Raw genomic sequence first — 16950 nt, forward strand, 5'->3', positions numbered from 1 at the left:
TGCTCTAATAGGTTTTCTTTATTCTTTTTATAAACATTGTAAAGATCATGCTGGGTCAATTTAAGTGGTTTGGTTTGGCCATTATATGCAGCAAGAGTTTGTGTTAGTACTTAAGGCAATAAAATTGGAAGAAGCAGTCACCTGAGGAGAGATGACAAACAGAACCAATCATTTGAATAGGAAACAAGGCATGATGTTCTTTTTGTCTAGAACGTATGCTTTATCCAAATTCTTGAGTTCAATTCTGTTTCTTCATTTTCTACTCTGAAGGATGCTTACATGTAACTGAGTGAAGTATATAGTGTTTGAAAGTGTGACAAATATTAATGCTTACCAATTGCTGCAACTATGAAAACATGCTTCCCAAATTAATTAATACCCTATGTTCAGTAATAATCTCTTGGGTTATTGCAATATGTTTTTAGTCCTTTGTATGTGCGTGTGTTAGTCATTCAACTGTATGTGATTCTTTGCGACCCCATGGACTATATACCACCAGGCTCCTCTGCCCATGGAATTCTCCAGGCAAGAATATTGGAGTGAGTTGCCATTTCTTTCTCCAGGGTGTCTTCCCAACCCAGGGACTGAACCCAGGTCTCCCGCATTGTGGGCAGATTCTTTACCATCTGAGCCATGTATATCTTCTTGGGTAACCATTTTCTTAAATGTATTAATCTAATATTTGATACTGTGGTGTTGGAGAAGACTCTTGAGAGTCCCTTGGACTGCAAGGAAATCCAACCAGTCCATTCTATAGTAGATCAGCCCTGGATGTTCTTTGGAAGGAATGATGCTGAAGCTGAAACTCCAGTACTTTGGCCACCTCATGCGAAGAGTTGACTCATTGGAAAAGACTCTGATGCTGGGAGGGATTGGGGGCAGGAGGAGAAGGGGATGACAGAGGATGAGATGGCTGGATGGCTTCACTGACTCAATGGACGTGAGTTTGGGTGAATTCTGGGAGATGGTGATGGACAGGGAGGCCTGGCGTGCTGCGATTCATGGGGTCGCAAAGAGTCGGACACAACTGAGTGACTGAACTGAACTGAACTGAATATTTGATATAGGCAAGGTTATTAGTTTTTCCCTCAAAGTAGAATATTTGAGGGAATTTTATTTTTTTAATGAGAAATTGAATTTCACTATTAAGATTAATTCCATCAAAGTTGGTATAATTAAAATGATAAGCTGTCATTTCTAAGTACCTGTTAGTGTCACGTACTGACTACTTCTGTTATCTCATTTATTTTTTTTTACATTGTGATAGTTCCTACTTTATGTTTTAATAATGTAAAATTTTACAATATAGTATTTTTCTTGGGAGTAGGTAAAATTATTGAAGTCTTAAAAGTCTAAACTTTCCATGTAAGCAGTTAAAACAGAAGCAGATAATGGATTTGGAAAGGAGTGGGTGTTGTTTCTTACATTTACTGCTGCTGCTGTTTCCTTGTCTGACACCTTTTCATTGTGTCAGATTATAACAAATTATATTGTTTCCTTCCTTAAGGGAACCTCACTCTGCCTCCTCATGTCTGTATCCCCACTATTACCGAATTGTACAATGTTCTGCTACATTAGATTGACTCTTAGTTTTGGTTGACTTTACTTTTTGCCAACCAACACAAGAATGTGCCATTTTAGTTACATTTCTATTGAAGTTTTTGAATGGTCACGTATTTAAGGTTTTCACTATGTGAAAAAATGATTCTTACAAAAATAGATGATGAAATAATCTTGTATACAAATTTTGTTTCATTTCCATAGGACCGGATTTTAAAATTCTATGCACAGACGTTTACACTTTCACCATTACATATGACCAAGGAAATTTATACAAGCTTAGGTATGTTGATTATATCATTTTCAAAACTTTTGAAAATTTGTGCTTAAGAAAAATGGATAGGAAATAACTTTTTAGAAAGCACTATAACTGAATGGCATAATAACCTTATTTTTGCTTTTCCTTTTTAGCTAAATATTTGGAGTTATACTTTCTTTCTAGAGAAAATAATATTCCTACTCTTTCAACTGGCATAGACATAAGTAATCCTAATGTGACCCATTTACTTAAAAAGGTATTACTTTCTGTAATATGCTTTTCTTTCTCTTGATGTAATTCTGTATTTAAGAATTCTAACCTTTTGAGAATGGTTATATACTGTTTTATAGATACGTCTTCTAAATGAATATCAGAAAGAGGCTCCATCTTTTTGGATTCGACACCCAGAAAAGTAAGCCCTGTAATTTATACCAGTAATAAGATTAGGAATCTTACTGGCCACATACATTTCAAAAAGTAGATAGTCAACTGATTTTATGTGGTTTGTTTTTAGCTTTTCATGTTTTGTACTTGGCTATGTGAATGGCTCTATATCAGTATATATAATACAGTTTAATTATCACAATGTGTTTCCTAAGTGGCTCAGCTGTAAAAAATCCACCTGCCAATGCAGGAGATTGTGGGTTTGATCCATGGGTCCGAAAGATCCCCTGGAGAAGTAAATGTAACCCCCTTTGGTATTCTTGCCTGGTTAATCCCATGAAGAGAGGAACGTGATAGGCTACAGTTCATGGGGTTGCAAAAAGAGTCAGGCACAACTTATTGACTAAACAGCAACAAAATTATCACAACAAGGTAAAAAGAGGGTGCTGCAGCCTCAGGTTCTTTCATTACTGGTCTTTGAGTCTTTGATACTTTGGTGAAGTTCCTTCAGTGTTCTTTAAACTTTTCCCTTTTTAATGCTAAGATTTTTAATGAGGTTGTAAGGGTAACTATGGTCTAAAAAGGAAAGTTATATTTGAACAGCCAGTGCTGAAGTGGAACATAAGTTTTCAGAGCAGAGGAAATTGGGGGTGAATCTCACCTCTGCCATTTACTGAAATATTAAAAAATGATGTTTCTGAATATTACCCATTACTTTATCATTCCATAAATAAAAAATAAATAAAGTCACTATTACATTTTTTTTTTCTAAAAATCACTTCTTTCCCAAACTATTAGGTATATGGAAGAAATTGTGGAGAGTACTTTGTCTTTGTTATCAGTTAAACATGATCAAAGCCATCTTGTCTCACAAAAAATTTTGGATCCGATATATTTTCTTGCATTGGTGGATACCAAAGCTGTGTGGTTCAAAAAGTGGATGGTAAGGAAATACGGAATGTTTTTCTACCTTTCTTTGCATTGCTGTATTGTTTTAAAGAATAGCTGCTGTTTGTTTACAGTATCAAGAATTCTAATCACGTTTACATGTGTTAACTCATTTAATTCTTATAACAGTTTATGACATAGACAGTATTATTAACCTATTTTACAGATGCAGCACCTGAGGCATAGAGAAGTAACTTGCTCTGTATTCTTTACCTAGTAGGTGACAGATTCAGAATAGGATTTTAATGGTAATTCATTTGAATCTACTAAACTGAATGACCTATTCCAAATCATGTCTTATTTTATTTTTTAATTTTTAAAATCTTTTGGCCTTGCCACTCCACGTATGAGATCTTAGTTCCCCGACCAGGAATGAAACCTGTGCCCCCTGCACTGGAAGAGCAGAGTTAACCATTGGACTGCCAGAGAAGTCTTATATCTTAGTTCTACAGCTATGAATTTTTAAAGAAGATCTGGTAAACCAGAAGGGTTCAGTTTCACTTTTCTCCGGCTTATAGATGTCTGGAAACATCTCTTCATTTGCCACTTCCTGAATCTGCAGTTTAGAAAATGTGTTTAATGCCTAAATGCTGGTGACTTCCTGTGGAACTGACCACTGCCTCAGAACTGTTAAAAGATTGTTAAACACTGTTACTGCCCTCTTCTGCTGTTGAGTAAGAGTAGTCTGTGTCTGACAGTAGTCATAGTTATATTGGATTGTGTTCTTATGTCTTTGTCCCTCTCAACATGTCTTTGTTGCAGTGGGAAGGATGGGAATGGGGCCATATCTTGCCATGCAAACCATGCAAAGCAGCAACATACTTCATTACTACTTAGCATGATTTAGATGTTATGTAGCTGATGCTTTCCTTTTTTAAAAAATTTATTTTTATCTCAAATGTATCAGTTCAGTTCAGTCGCTCAGTCGTGTCTGACTCTGCAACCCCATGGACTGCAGCACACCAGGCTTCCCTGTCCATCACCAACTCCCGGAGTTTACTCAAACTCATGTCCATTGAGTCGGTGGTGACATCCAACCATCTCATCCTCTGTCAGCCCCTTCTCCTCCCACCTTCAATGATTTCCAGAATCAGGGTCTTTTCAAATGCGTCGTCAGTGCTTGGCATCAGGTGGCCAAAGAATTGGAATTTCAGCTTCAGCATCAGTCCTTCCAGTGAATATTCAGGACTGATTTCCTTTAGGATTGACTGGTTGGATTTCCTTCCAGTCTAGGTGACTCTCAAGTGTCTTCTCTAACACCATGGTTCAAAAGCATCAATTCTTCAGCACTCAGCTTTCTTTATAGTCCAACTCAAACCATACATGACTACTAGAAAAACCATAGCTTTGACTAGACAGATTTTTGTCAGCAAAGTAGTGTCTCTGCTTTTTAATATGCTGTCTAGATTGGTCATAGCTTTTCTTCCAAGGAGTACACGTCTTTTGATTTCATGGCTGCAATCACCATCTGCAGTGATTTTGGAGCCCCCCAAAATAAAGTCTGACACTGTTTCCACTGTTTCCCCATTTATTTGCCATGAAGTGATAGGACCAGATGCCATGATCTTAGTTTTCTGAATGTTGAGTTTTAAGCTAACTTTTTCACTCTCCTCTTTCACTTTCATCAAGAGGCTCTTTAATTCTTCTTCACTTTCTGCCATAAGGGTGGTGTCATCTGCATATCTGAGGTTACTGATATTTCTCCTGGCAATCTTGATTCTAGCTTGTGCTTCTTCCAGCCCAGGGTTTCTTATGATGTACTCTGCATAGAAATTAAATAAGCAGGGTGACAATACACAGCCTTGATGTACTCCTTTCCGGATTTGGAACCAGTCTGTTGTTCCATGTACAGTTCTAACTGTTACTTCTTGACCTGCCTACAGATTTCTCAGGAGGCAGGTCAGGTGGTCTGGTATCCACATCTCTTTAAGAATTTTTCACAATTTGTGGTGATCTACACAGTCAAAGGCTTTGGCATAAACAATAAAGCAGAAGTAGATGTTTTTCTAGAACTCTCTTGCCTTTTTTGTTGATCCAACGGATTTTGGCAGTTTGATCTCTGCATCCTCTGCCTTTTCTAAATCCAACTTGAACATCTGAAGTTCATGGTTCACGTACTGTTGAAGCCTGGCTTGGAGAATTTTGAGCATTACTTCACTAGCGTGTAAGATGAGTGCAATTGTGTGGTAGTTTGAAAATTCTTTGGCATTACCTTTCCTTGGAATTGGAATGAAAACTGACCTTTTCCAGTCCTGTGGCCACTGTTGAGTTTTCCAAATTTGCTGGCCTACTGAGTGTAGCACTTTAATAGCACCATCTTTTAGGATTTGAAAGAGCTCAACTGGAATTCCATAACTTCCACTAGCTTTGTAGTGATACTTCCTAAGGCCTACTTGACTTCACATTCCAGGATGTCTGGCTCTAGGTGAGTGATCACACCATCATGATTACCTGAGTCATGAAGATCTTTTTTGTATAGTTCTTCTGTGTATTGTTGCCACTTCCTCTTAGTATCTTTTGCTTCTGTTAGGTCCATACCATTTCTGTCCTTAATTGTGTCCATCTTAGCATGAAATGTTCCCTTGGTATCTCTGATTTTCTTGAAGAGTTCTCTAGTCTTTCCCATTCTGTTGTTTTCCTCTATTTCTTTTCATTGATCACTGAGGAAGGCTTTCTTATCTCTCCTTGCTATCCTTTGGAACTCGGCATTCAAATGGACCTATGTTTCCTTTTCTCCTTTCCCTTTCGCCTCTTTTCTCTTCTCAGTTACTTGGTCTTGATCATTGCCTCCTGTACAGTGTCACGAACCTCCGTCCATAGTTCTTCAGCTACTCTATCATATCTAATTCCTTGAATGTCCTTGTCACTTCCATTATATTATCTTAAGGGATTTGATTTAGGTCATACCTGAATGGTCTAGTGGTTTTCCCTACTTTCTTCAGTTTAAGTCTGAGTTTGGCAATAAGGCATTCATTATCTGAGCCACAGTCAGCTCCCGGTCTTATTTTTGCTGACTGTATAGAGCTTCTCCATCTTTGGCTGCAAAGAGTATAATTAATCTGACATCATTGTTGGCCATCTGATGCTGTCCATGTGTAGAGTCTTCTCCTGTGTTGTTGGAAGAGGGCGTTTGCTGTGACCAGTGTGTTCTCTTGGGAAAACTCTATTAGCCTTTGTCCTGCTTCATTCTGTACTCCAAGGCCAAATTTGCCTGTTACTCCAGGTATCTCTTAGCTTACCACTTTTGCATTCTAGTTCCCTATAATGAAAAGGACCTCATTTTTGGGTGTTAGTTCTAGAAGGTTTTGTAGGTCTTCATAGACCCCTTCAATTTAAGCTTCTTCAGCATTACTCTTCGGGGCATAGACTTGGATTACTGTGACATTGAATGGTTTGCATTATCATATCAACTGTGTGATAATGCCCAGTTAACCAAAGCATTTGTTTGGTGCTTAACATTTACCTGAGCTCTATATAGTATATGTTTGGTAAATGCTTACTCAACTTAATTTAGCTTGAACTCTTTGTTCCTCATGGCAAATAGATGGGGAAACAGTGAAAACAGTGATAGAGTATTTTTTTAGCCTCCAGAATCACTGCAGATTGTGACTGCAGCCATGAAATTAAAAGATGCTTGCTCCTTGGAAGAAAAGTTATGACCAAACTAGATAACATATTAAAAAGCAGAGATATTACTTTGCCAACAAAGGTGCATCTAGTGAAAGCTGTGGTTTTTCCAGTAGTCATGTATGGATGTAAGAGTTGGAATTAAAGAAAGATGAGCACTGAAGAATTGATGCTTTTGAACTGTGGTGTTGGAGAAGACTCTTGAGAGTCCCTTGAACTGCAAGCAGATCCAAGAAGTCCATCCTAAAGGAAATCAGTCCTGAATATTCATTGGAAGGACTGATGCTGAAGCTGAAACTTTAATACTTTGGCCACCTGATGTGAAGAACTGACTCATTAGAAAAGACCCTGATGCTGGGAGGGATTGGAGGCAGGAGGAGAAGGGAATGGCAAAGGATGAGATTGTTGGATGGCATCACTGACTCAATGGACAGGAGTTTGAGTAAACTCCAGGAGTTGGTGATGGGCAGGGAAGCCTGGCATGCTGTAGTACATGGGGTCGCAAAGAGTTGGACATTACTGAGCCACTGAACTGAAACTGAAACTTTGTTCCTCAATCTGATATTTGACCTTTTTCTTTTTTTGATTATCAAATTATACCGCTATTATAGAACATATGTAAAACATGTAAAAGCAGAAATAAAATTAAGTATCTGTAATTCTATACAGGGGCATAACAACTATTGAGATTTTATTTTATGTAGTTGTATGCTTTAAAAAAGACCTAAACAGATTAATTTTAACACATCATATTCTGCTTCTGCTGCTGCCAAGTCGCTTCAGTCGTGTCTGACTCTGTGCAACCCCATGGACCACAGCCTACCAGGCTCCCCCGTCCCTGGGATTCTCCAGGCAAGAACACTGGAGTGGGTTGCCATTTCCTTCTCCAATGCATGACGGTAAAAAGTGAAAGTGAAGTCGCTCAGTCGTGTCTGAACGACTCCATGGACTGCAGCCTACCAGGCTCCTCCATCCATGGGATTTTCAGGACAAGAGTACCAGAGTGGGTTGCCATTAAGTGCTTATAATTAACTTTTTTCACTTAACATTTTTAATGTCAGCACTTAATTCTAAGGAGAATGAGACATCATAGGAAATCCAACGAACAGAAAATTATTAAATAGCTCCCATTGTGTTCTAGTATTACTAAAATTTATCACATTCTTCATTCCTCTAAGGCAGAAGTTGTCATACTTTAAGAGCCAGGCAGTAAATATTTCTGACTTTGTAGACTGTCCTGTCTCTGATGCAACTAATCTGTTATCTGCCATAGCCCAGAAGCACCTACAGATAAAACATTGTTCACCAGATATCAGGAGGCAGCTAACTTTGACCTGAGGTTGTGGTATGTGAACTGTGGTCTGAGGGATGTACTATGAGGCTTTCTTTTCAGAACATGGTCAATAGTTTAATTGTAAGGCAGCATATTTCTCCTACTAAACCTGAAAAATGGATTAATGATTTTTAAAAAATATTTTAAGCTACAAGGGTTAAAACACAGAAAGTGAGAGTGAAAGTCACTCAGTCGCGTACAACTCTTTGCGACCCCATGGACTATACAGTCCATGGAATTCTCCAGGCAGGAATACTGGAGTGGGTAGCCTTTCCCTTCTCCAGAGGATCTTCCCAACCCAGGGGCTGAACCCAGGTCTTCTTCATTGCAGGTGGATTCTTTACCAACTGAGCCACAAGGGAAGCCCCCCCAAAACAAAGGGTTTTGATTATCTCTCAATTAATGCAAAACTTATTTGATTAAATTCTATTCCCCAGAAGTTCTGATAGCTTTTACAGAATATTATTTTTTAAAGTAAAATGAAAAACTACATTAAAGGCTAATGATATTGAACCTAAGTAATATTTATGTAAAATTTCCCTTTTGTACATGCATAAAAACATATTTTAATCTCATTTTTGTTTAGTTCTAAGGAGAGTTTTTTTGGCACTTTGAATTGGTTTTAAAATATGGTTGGCAGGGAATGATTAAGATACTGTCCCTTGAGAGCATCTCAACCTTGGCATACTTATGTGTATGTAGACATTACAGTTCCCTCCTTGTTGTGAGAGTTGCGAGTTCTCCCCTCACGCCTCCTTGCCCTCATTTCTTAATGTTCCCTTTAGGCTCTGTCATAAACTGGTAGTCAGGCATAGGTTTTGGTTTTAAAATAACTTAGTATGGTAACTGGACACAACTAAAGGATAGAATCTATCCCTGGATAGATCAGGGATACTGGTCTATTAGTAAATGCTCCTGGTTTTAATATGATTTGCATTCTTGTGATTGCTATGCTTATAAATCATTGGACTTAGAAAACCCTGTTTTGCTTTGATTACAATAATTTAAGTTATTCTGTAAGTTATGTTATTAGAAAGAAATGATGTAGGAAAAATAGATTTTGAATGGTATAGCCTGAATATTAAATGTCATTTTCCTCCTAATTTTAGCATGCATATTATAGCAGAACTGCAGTACTAAGACTTCTCGAAAAGAAATATAAATCTCTGGTAAGTCTATGTTTTTGTTCTTATCTTGAGAAATAAAATTGCAAGAAGATATATGATATAATAACTTGAATGTGCAAAGTTGAGTGATAATTAATGTTGGATAATGAAGTAATCCCCCTTTTATGTGACTTTTAAACTACTATTCTGTGAAACATAAAAGGATAAAAGTAGCGACTTAAAATGCAGTCAAGATAACAGTTAGGAAGTCTGTAACTTCATAGTATTAATAAATTGAGCTGCAACAAGATACTTTGGGATAAGCCATTAAGTATTATCATATAGTTTAATTCAGATCAGGTGTTTGTAGCGTTCCCCCCCACTTCCACTCAGTTTCATTCTACAAAATTTACCCATGCTTTTGACTGAAAGTTGCATTAAAAAACTCAGAATGGTAAGTGCTTTTGTATTCACACATTGATTCAAGTTATACTAAATACAAACTAATACTGTAAAATATATTAGTAAAATTTTCAGCTTTTAATCCTATTGGTAGAACAATGTGTTAGAGCACTGAAAGGAATGAATTCAGCAAATCTAGTGAATAATTAACAAATAGGAAAATTGTGAAATTACAGTTATATTGATATGACTTTCAGATAATAACTACGGTTTATGTACTTAAGTAAAATCTTGAGAAGTGAAGAGAAAGATTCCTAGAATTGTGAATTTTAAGAATACTGTACTAGGACATAAATTGAAGAAAGGAGAACAATAATTGTTTTCTGTTTGAGAATTAAAAGAATTGGGATTCAGAAAGGAGAAGATAGATATATTGACTATTAGAATCGGAAATTATTTGTCGAGGTAATAGGTATTTAAACATCCTTAGAGAAACTGAAAGTCTTTCTATATTTCTCTCTCATTCCCATTTTTAATGGAAATTTGTTGCTGCCATGTGAGCATAAAGTGATCTTGCTAGAACAGAGAAAGAAGAAAAAACAGGAATGATTTTTTCCTTGCATGATTTGACATACAGATATCTCACTCTTGCTGTCAGAAAGGCCCTGGTGGAAGTATTTCAAATGTTTCTTTTAGGTTAACTCTTAAAATATGTTCCTTATTTGAAAACTGAATTACTATAGTCAGTTCTTAGTCCACAAATATTATCAGCTTCAATATTCTACCAACTTGTTCAGATATTTTACCTCATATACATAATGAACCAAACTTGCATCTTGCATGAGGTTTCACCCTAAATCTTATTTTCTCTTAAAGTTTTCCTAAATTTACCAAAATACTGAAAGATATTTTTTTAATGGTTGTACTTATGGGTGTACGTACATTTGCATACATACACACACACACACACACACACACAGAGGTTTCCCAGGTGTCTCAGTGGTAAAGAATCCACCTGCCAATGCAGGAGACACAGGTTAGATCCCTGGGTTGGGAAGATCCCCTGGAGAAGGAAATGGCAACTCGCCCCAGTATTCTTGTTTGGGAAATACCATGGACAGAGGATCCTGGTGGACTACAGTCCATGGGGTTGCAAAGAGTTGGACACAGCTTAAGAGACTAAGCAGCAGTAGTAGTGGGAACTCTGAATCACTTGTGGATTTGTCTTTTGTTTTATAAGAGATCCTTGTGAAAGGACTTCAGTCACAGCAGCGTGATATGAGTATCTGCTAAAGCATGTCCTCTAGCTTCTTATAGGTGCTATCTGATAATATTTTGTACAACAATGAAAGAGTGGCATTGTCCAGTGGGGCAACTATTAGCTATATATATCCACTGAAAACTTAATGTGAGAGACTAAATTTTTGATATCTTAATTACATTTAAAAATAATATGTGTTAGTAGCTACTCTGTGCAGTTTGTTCTGTGAAAAGTGTGACATTTCCAATAGGTAATGTGCCTGCATGCTCAGTCACTTCAGCAGTTTCTGACTCTTTGCGTCACTATGGACTGTAGCCCGCCAGGCCCCTCTGTCCATGGGCTTCTCCTGGCAAGAATACTGGAGTGGGTTGCTATACCCTCCTGCAGGGGATCTTCCCCACCAGGGATTGAACGTGCGTCTCCTGTGTCTCCTGCATTGCAGGTGGATTCTCTATGGCTGAGCCATAGGGGAAGATTCAATAGGTCGCACTGGGCAACAGATCATTCAAGTATGTGTTGCCAGTTTTTTTAAAGCCATATCTGAGAAAGTTAAGAACTTTGTTTTATGAACTAGTTGAAAAGCATTTTGGCTATCAGCACAGATATTTAATCTTTTAACAATTGGAATCTTTTGTTCAGTTTACCCTTAAGAGAATGGCTTCTGAGATGGCCTTATGTAGTACATTTCCCATTTTCCTTGGCCTCTTCAGGTTGCTAAAAAAAATGTTGACAGGTAGGTTATTCAAATTTTTCCTTGGTTTTTCCTACCTTACTGTTTTCATACCACCACCACTCCACTCCTCCTCTCCACCCGCCCCCTGCACCCCGCTGCCCCAGTCTTAGAGATTAATAGTTAAGTGAACTGGTTGGTACATATTTCCTACAAGAAATATTCTGCTGCAGGAGAATAAGTATGAAATAAAATCCTGAATTTTACAGCAAATATATCTTTCATAAGGTTTAGAATTTCTGCTTTATCGACTATGCCAAAGCCTATGACTGTGTGGATTACAATAAACTCTGGAAAATTCTGAAAGAGAAGGGAATACCAGACCACCTGACCTGCCTCCTCAGAAACCTGTATGCACGTCAGGAAGCAACAGTTAGAACTGGACCTGGAACAACAGACTGGTTCCAAATCAGAAAAGGAGTACGTCAAGGCTGTATATTGTCACCCTGCTTATTTAACTTAGGCAGAATACATCATGAGACATGCTGAGCTGGAAGAAGTATAAGCTGGAATAAAGATTGCTGGGAGAAATATCAATCACCTGAGATATGCAGATGACACCACCCTTATGGCAGAAAGTGAAGAAGAACTAAAGAGCCTCTTGATGAAAGTGAAAGAGGAGAGTGAAAAAGTTGGCTTATAGCTCAACATTCAGAAAACGAAGATCATGGCATCTGGTCCCATCACTTCATGGCAAATAGATGGGGAAACAGTGGCAACAGTGGCAGATTTTATTTTGGGGGTCTCCAAGATCACTGCAGATGGTGACTACAGCCATGAAATTAAAAGACAGTCGCTCCTTGGAAGAAAAATTATGACCAACCTAGATAGCATATTGAAAAGCAGAGACATTACTTTGCCAACAAAGGTCCGTCTAGTCAAGGCTATGGTTTTTCCAGTGGTCATGTATGGATGTGAGAGTTGGACTATAAAGAAAGCTGAGCACCGAAGAATTGATGCTTTTGAACTGTGGTGTTGGAGAAGACTCTTGAGAGTCCCTTCTGCAAGGAAATCCAAACAGTCCATCCTAAAGGAAATCAGTTCTGAATGTTCATTGGAAGAACTGATGCTGAAGCTGAAACTTCAGTATTTTGGCCACTTGATGTGAAGAACTGACTCATTAGAGAAGACACTGATGCAGGAGGAGAAGGGGACGACAGAGGATGAGATGGTTTGATGGCATCACTGACTTGATGGACATGAGTTTGAGTGAACTCCGGGAGTTGGTGATGGACAGGGAGGCCTGGTGTGCTGCAGTCCATGGGATCACAAAGAGTCAGGCACTACTGAGCGACTGAAATGAACTGAACTGAAGGTTTAGAATACTCCTTTTTTATATCCTCAACTTGAATCTTTAGTATTTAATAAATTTACTTGCTATAGATTTGGTTTCTGCTCCTACAATTTAAAGGGGATATTATGTCTTGAAATTGTTCCTCTTCTGAGATGTGCCTTTTTCAGTGATTGTTACCCTTCTCAAACCAAAGATAACACATGTAAGAAGTGAGGGAAAGAGGTAGAAGGAACAGAAGTAAGTTTAAGTGCTTAATGAAAATAAAGATGAGTAGAAATGAGTGCAAGGAAGAATGAGTTTTTGAAGATTTGAGTGGAAGTAAGCTAAAGAATGTCTGAGTTAGATTATCTTGGAGATAGTGCTTTGAGTTCACAGAGAAGCTGTTTGTTCATTTGTCTTCTAATTCTTTAGAGCCTGTTGTAACTATGTTTGTCATATCAAAATTTTCCCATAATGGCAGTTTTTTGAAGAATTAGGATTTTAATATAATTTCATCTCAGAAGTATTTCTATCAAGCGGAGGCTGCATCCTAGACAAACTCCTGATAAACACGAAACAAATCACTATACTTTTGGGTAAAAGTGTGTGCTTATGAATGGTGTTTCAGGTTCTGACTAAGCTGAAGTGAGGGAGGGGCTGTGTGATTGGTGACAGAATAATCATTGATTCCCTTTTTTTCAAGAACTGACAAGTCAGGGAGTGTAATCATGAAATTTTTGTGGAAGTCCCAAGACAATATGGCCAGTTTCCTTTAAATGAGTTTATTGCTGGTAGCCACTCATCTCACGACTGGACTGGATCGAATTGACTAGATTAGAGACTTCTTGGACTATGCCTTCTTCTGAGCATTCTTTTATGTATTCATTCAGTAGATGCAAGCTAACCCCCCCAAAATAGGAGTCAGAATCTGTACAAATAACAAAAGCAAAATGAGCACAAAAGAATAGGCATGTTAATAATAGAACAATAATAGAACTAATGACCCAGTGGTGCTCCTCCAAAACAAAAAGGCTTCTTTGTACAAAGACTTATTTCATAATAAATCCAAGGATAATAAAATGTAGCAATGAGAGCTCAGTAAAGCAAGATGAATCTAAGATCATCATTGACACAGACTCGAGTGGTGGCAAATCTGAAGGATTATCAAAGCTTGGGACTTGTGGCCCCAGTAGACACTTTTCTTTGAGGACCCCATGGAAATGATGCCAATTGAGAGTCCTCAAGGTAATCTCCATGGAAGCTCCAGAAATGTTGAAGTTTAAGAGCACTGTTCAGTATCTGAAACAATGCATCAAACTGTATTTGTTGCTTACTTAATTAGGCAAAGCAGATGTTAATACAGGATTTTGGGGACAATTTGGAACTGGTCTGATGGGCTTTTAGAGGTGATGAGTGAGTTCAAGCCAACTGTAAATTTCCCAGAGCATGTCTGTTGTTGGCTGACTTTTAGAAGGAAGGGGCTACTGATTGGTTGGTTCTCAGAAGTAGAGTTCATTGAGATCTGTTGACATACAGTGATTTACAAGATTTTAAATTTGTTCTAGATACCTGTTAACCATGGTTATATAAAAGGTTGTTCTGAATTTTATTCATAGAACAACCACTCATTTCCAAGGATTGTGGGGAAATTTTTAAATTAATGAATAGGTGTTATTCTGGAAAGGAGGGAAAGTGGTTAGTGTAGTGGTGGGAAAATATTTCAGGGCCATGGAATAGCATGTTTTAAAGGCTTTAGGGATTGGAAAATACATAGTACACTTAGAAACTGCACGTACTTAATAGGGCTGTACATAGATTGCTAAGAGAAATGTGAGTTAGTATCAGAGAAATTTCATGAAAACCAGTTCCCTTAAAACTAGTATTAAGTGGATGCTGTTTTTTGAAAAATTCTTAGATACTTTAAATTGGGTCTGTGTCAGCTGACCTTAGCTTGTTTCATCATGTATGAGGCAGGATAAGGTCTCATAATTTCATGAAGAATAAATAAGACCTACTTGAAGGGAATCTTCACCCTTTTCCCTTTTGCACATAAAAATGAGTTTGTTTTACATTTCAGCTTTGAATGTGTTTCAGGAATTAATTGATGTGTACTGATTGGTGAGATTTTTGGTGGATTTGCTTTTAATGAACTGGTTATTTGACTAGTCAAATAACTGTTTAATTGGCTTTTGGTGACTGACTTTTTACACAGGTAGATGTATTTCTCTGTGCATGTGTGTGTATCTTGGGAGAGGGGCATCTGGAGGGTAATAGGAATAAAAGTAATGTTAGGTAGTTAGAAAGTTCTTATTGTCAAATTTAGGTAATTGACCTTTATTCTGGAGATTTAGTAATCCACTGATAGATTTTCATGTACTGAAGTAACATTATATTAGAGCTTTGGAATATTTGGAAAATGGGCTGAAGGTATAGAAGGAGATAGTTTTTACTTCAATACATCTCTTCTAAGAAGCAAAAGATGGTGGAAACATGAATTAAGGTTATGACAGTGAATTGGGATAAATGGATGGAGTTAGAAGTACTATATTTGAATATAAGTTTTAGAGGACTTGACTTTTTGAATGGGGGTTGGGTAAGGACTTGAGTTTCCCTGGTGCCTCAGTGGTAAAGAATCCACCTGCAATGCAGGAGACCCAGGTTCAATCTGTGGGTCAAGAAGTTCCCCTGGAGAAGGAAATGGCTACTCACTCCAGTATTCTTGCCTGGAGAATTCCATGGACAGAAGAGCGTGGTGAGCTACATTCCATGGGGTCACAAAGAGTCAGACACGACCTAGTGACTCATACTTTGGGTCAGGACTTACTCATTTGAATATTTGTCATTCATTGGTATAAGTAACACAGTAGGAAGAAAACAGGATTTTGGAAAAGGTTATGACTTTAGATTTGGTAGATTTGGTTGTATCAAGTTTGAGATCCAGATTTCCTGGTGGGGAGATTTCATTTTATTGATCTGGATCCTAAAGGTTGATTTAGACATAGACATGGAAGGAGGTTCCCAAAGCCCATCCCTAGATTTGATGATTTGCTGGGAGAATTTTTAGCACTCAGCATGTAGTTGTACTCCCAGCTATGGTTTCTTACCAAAAGATGCAAAACAGAACTGGTGTAAGGATAAGGCACACTGGAGAAGATACCAAGCATGAACTTATTTTATTTTTTACTTTACAATGTTGTATTGGTTCTGCCACACATCAACATGAATCTGCCACGGGCGTACACGTGTTCCCCATCCTGAACCCCCCTTCCCACCTCCCTACCCGTACCATCCCTCCGGGTCATCCCAGTGCACCAGCCCCAAGGATCCTGTATCGAACCTGGACTGGTGATTCGTTTCTTATATGATATTATACATGTTTCCACAAGAATGAACTTCTAAGAGTCTTTTTTCCCAGCAGAGTCACACAGGACTCATCTTAATTTCTCCAGTGTCAAATTATGACAGCTCATGTGAAATGTTGTCTACCAGAGAAATTTATTAGAGATTTAGTGCCCATTTTCTTTTTAAATCAGGGATTAATCATGTTCGCATCTTCTACCTACTATATACCAGGAATTCCATACACCCAGAAGGAAAACAGATGTTTGTTATAAAAACCACATTGTTTGTTGAGGTACAGTTTTTAGAATGGTAGGAAAAATCCTGAAATCCAAGTTTCTAGATGATGGTCAAGGTCCAGTCTTATAGGCGGGGCATTCTAATGATGGTAATCCTGCCGTGCTAATTCTTCTACATGAAATAAGACCGTAAGAATGAAAGAGACTAGGAAATCTGTCAGTTCCTTGATTCCATCATTATGAACTCATCTCTGTCCACATAGCCTCCTTCGTTTTCCCATCTAAAGCTTAACCTTTCCTTTCCTTTAGGTCCTAGCTGCTCCTGCTCTTAGACGCTATTCTATCAATTATCCTTTCTCTTCTATATACTGTTAACTTCCTTTCTACTTAAGCAAGCCCATATCCTTTCAACCTGAAGAATTCATTCTTGACCTAAGACCTCACCCCTTTGTTTTACCCTTTTTTTCTTTCATGGCCAACATTCTTGAA

General features: G+C 37.9%; 1 protein-coding gene across 2 annotated transcripts in view; it reads left to right on the forward strand.

Annotated features, from left to right (window-relative positions):
- The window catches only part of TBC1D32 (TBC1 domain family member 32), a 197984-nt gene that overhangs the window by 26428 nt on the left and 154606 nt on the right, over window positions 1–16950 (forward strand). For both annotated transcript variants that reach the window (XM_040239024.1, XM_040239025.1), the window contains 5 exons: window positions 1765–1843; window positions 1972–2075; window positions 2170–2231; window positions 3002–3146; window positions 9221–9280. In XM_040239024.1, coding sequence (XP_040094958.1) covers window positions 1765–1843; window positions 1972–2075; window positions 2170–2231; window positions 3002–3146; window positions 9221–9280 — 450 coding nt within the window. The remainder of the gene's footprint in view (window positions 1–1764; window positions 1844–1971; window positions 2076–2169; window positions 2232–3001; window positions 3147–9220; window positions 9281–16950) is intronic.

This window comes from Oryx dammah, unplaced genomic scaffold, assembly GCF_014754425.2.
Source record: "Oryx dammah isolate SB20612 unplaced genomic scaffold, SCBI_Odam_1.1 HiC_scaffold_4, whole genome shotgun sequence".
Taxonomy (NCBI): Eukaryota; Metazoa; Chordata; class Mammalia; order Artiodactyla; family Bovidae; genus Oryx; species Oryx dammah.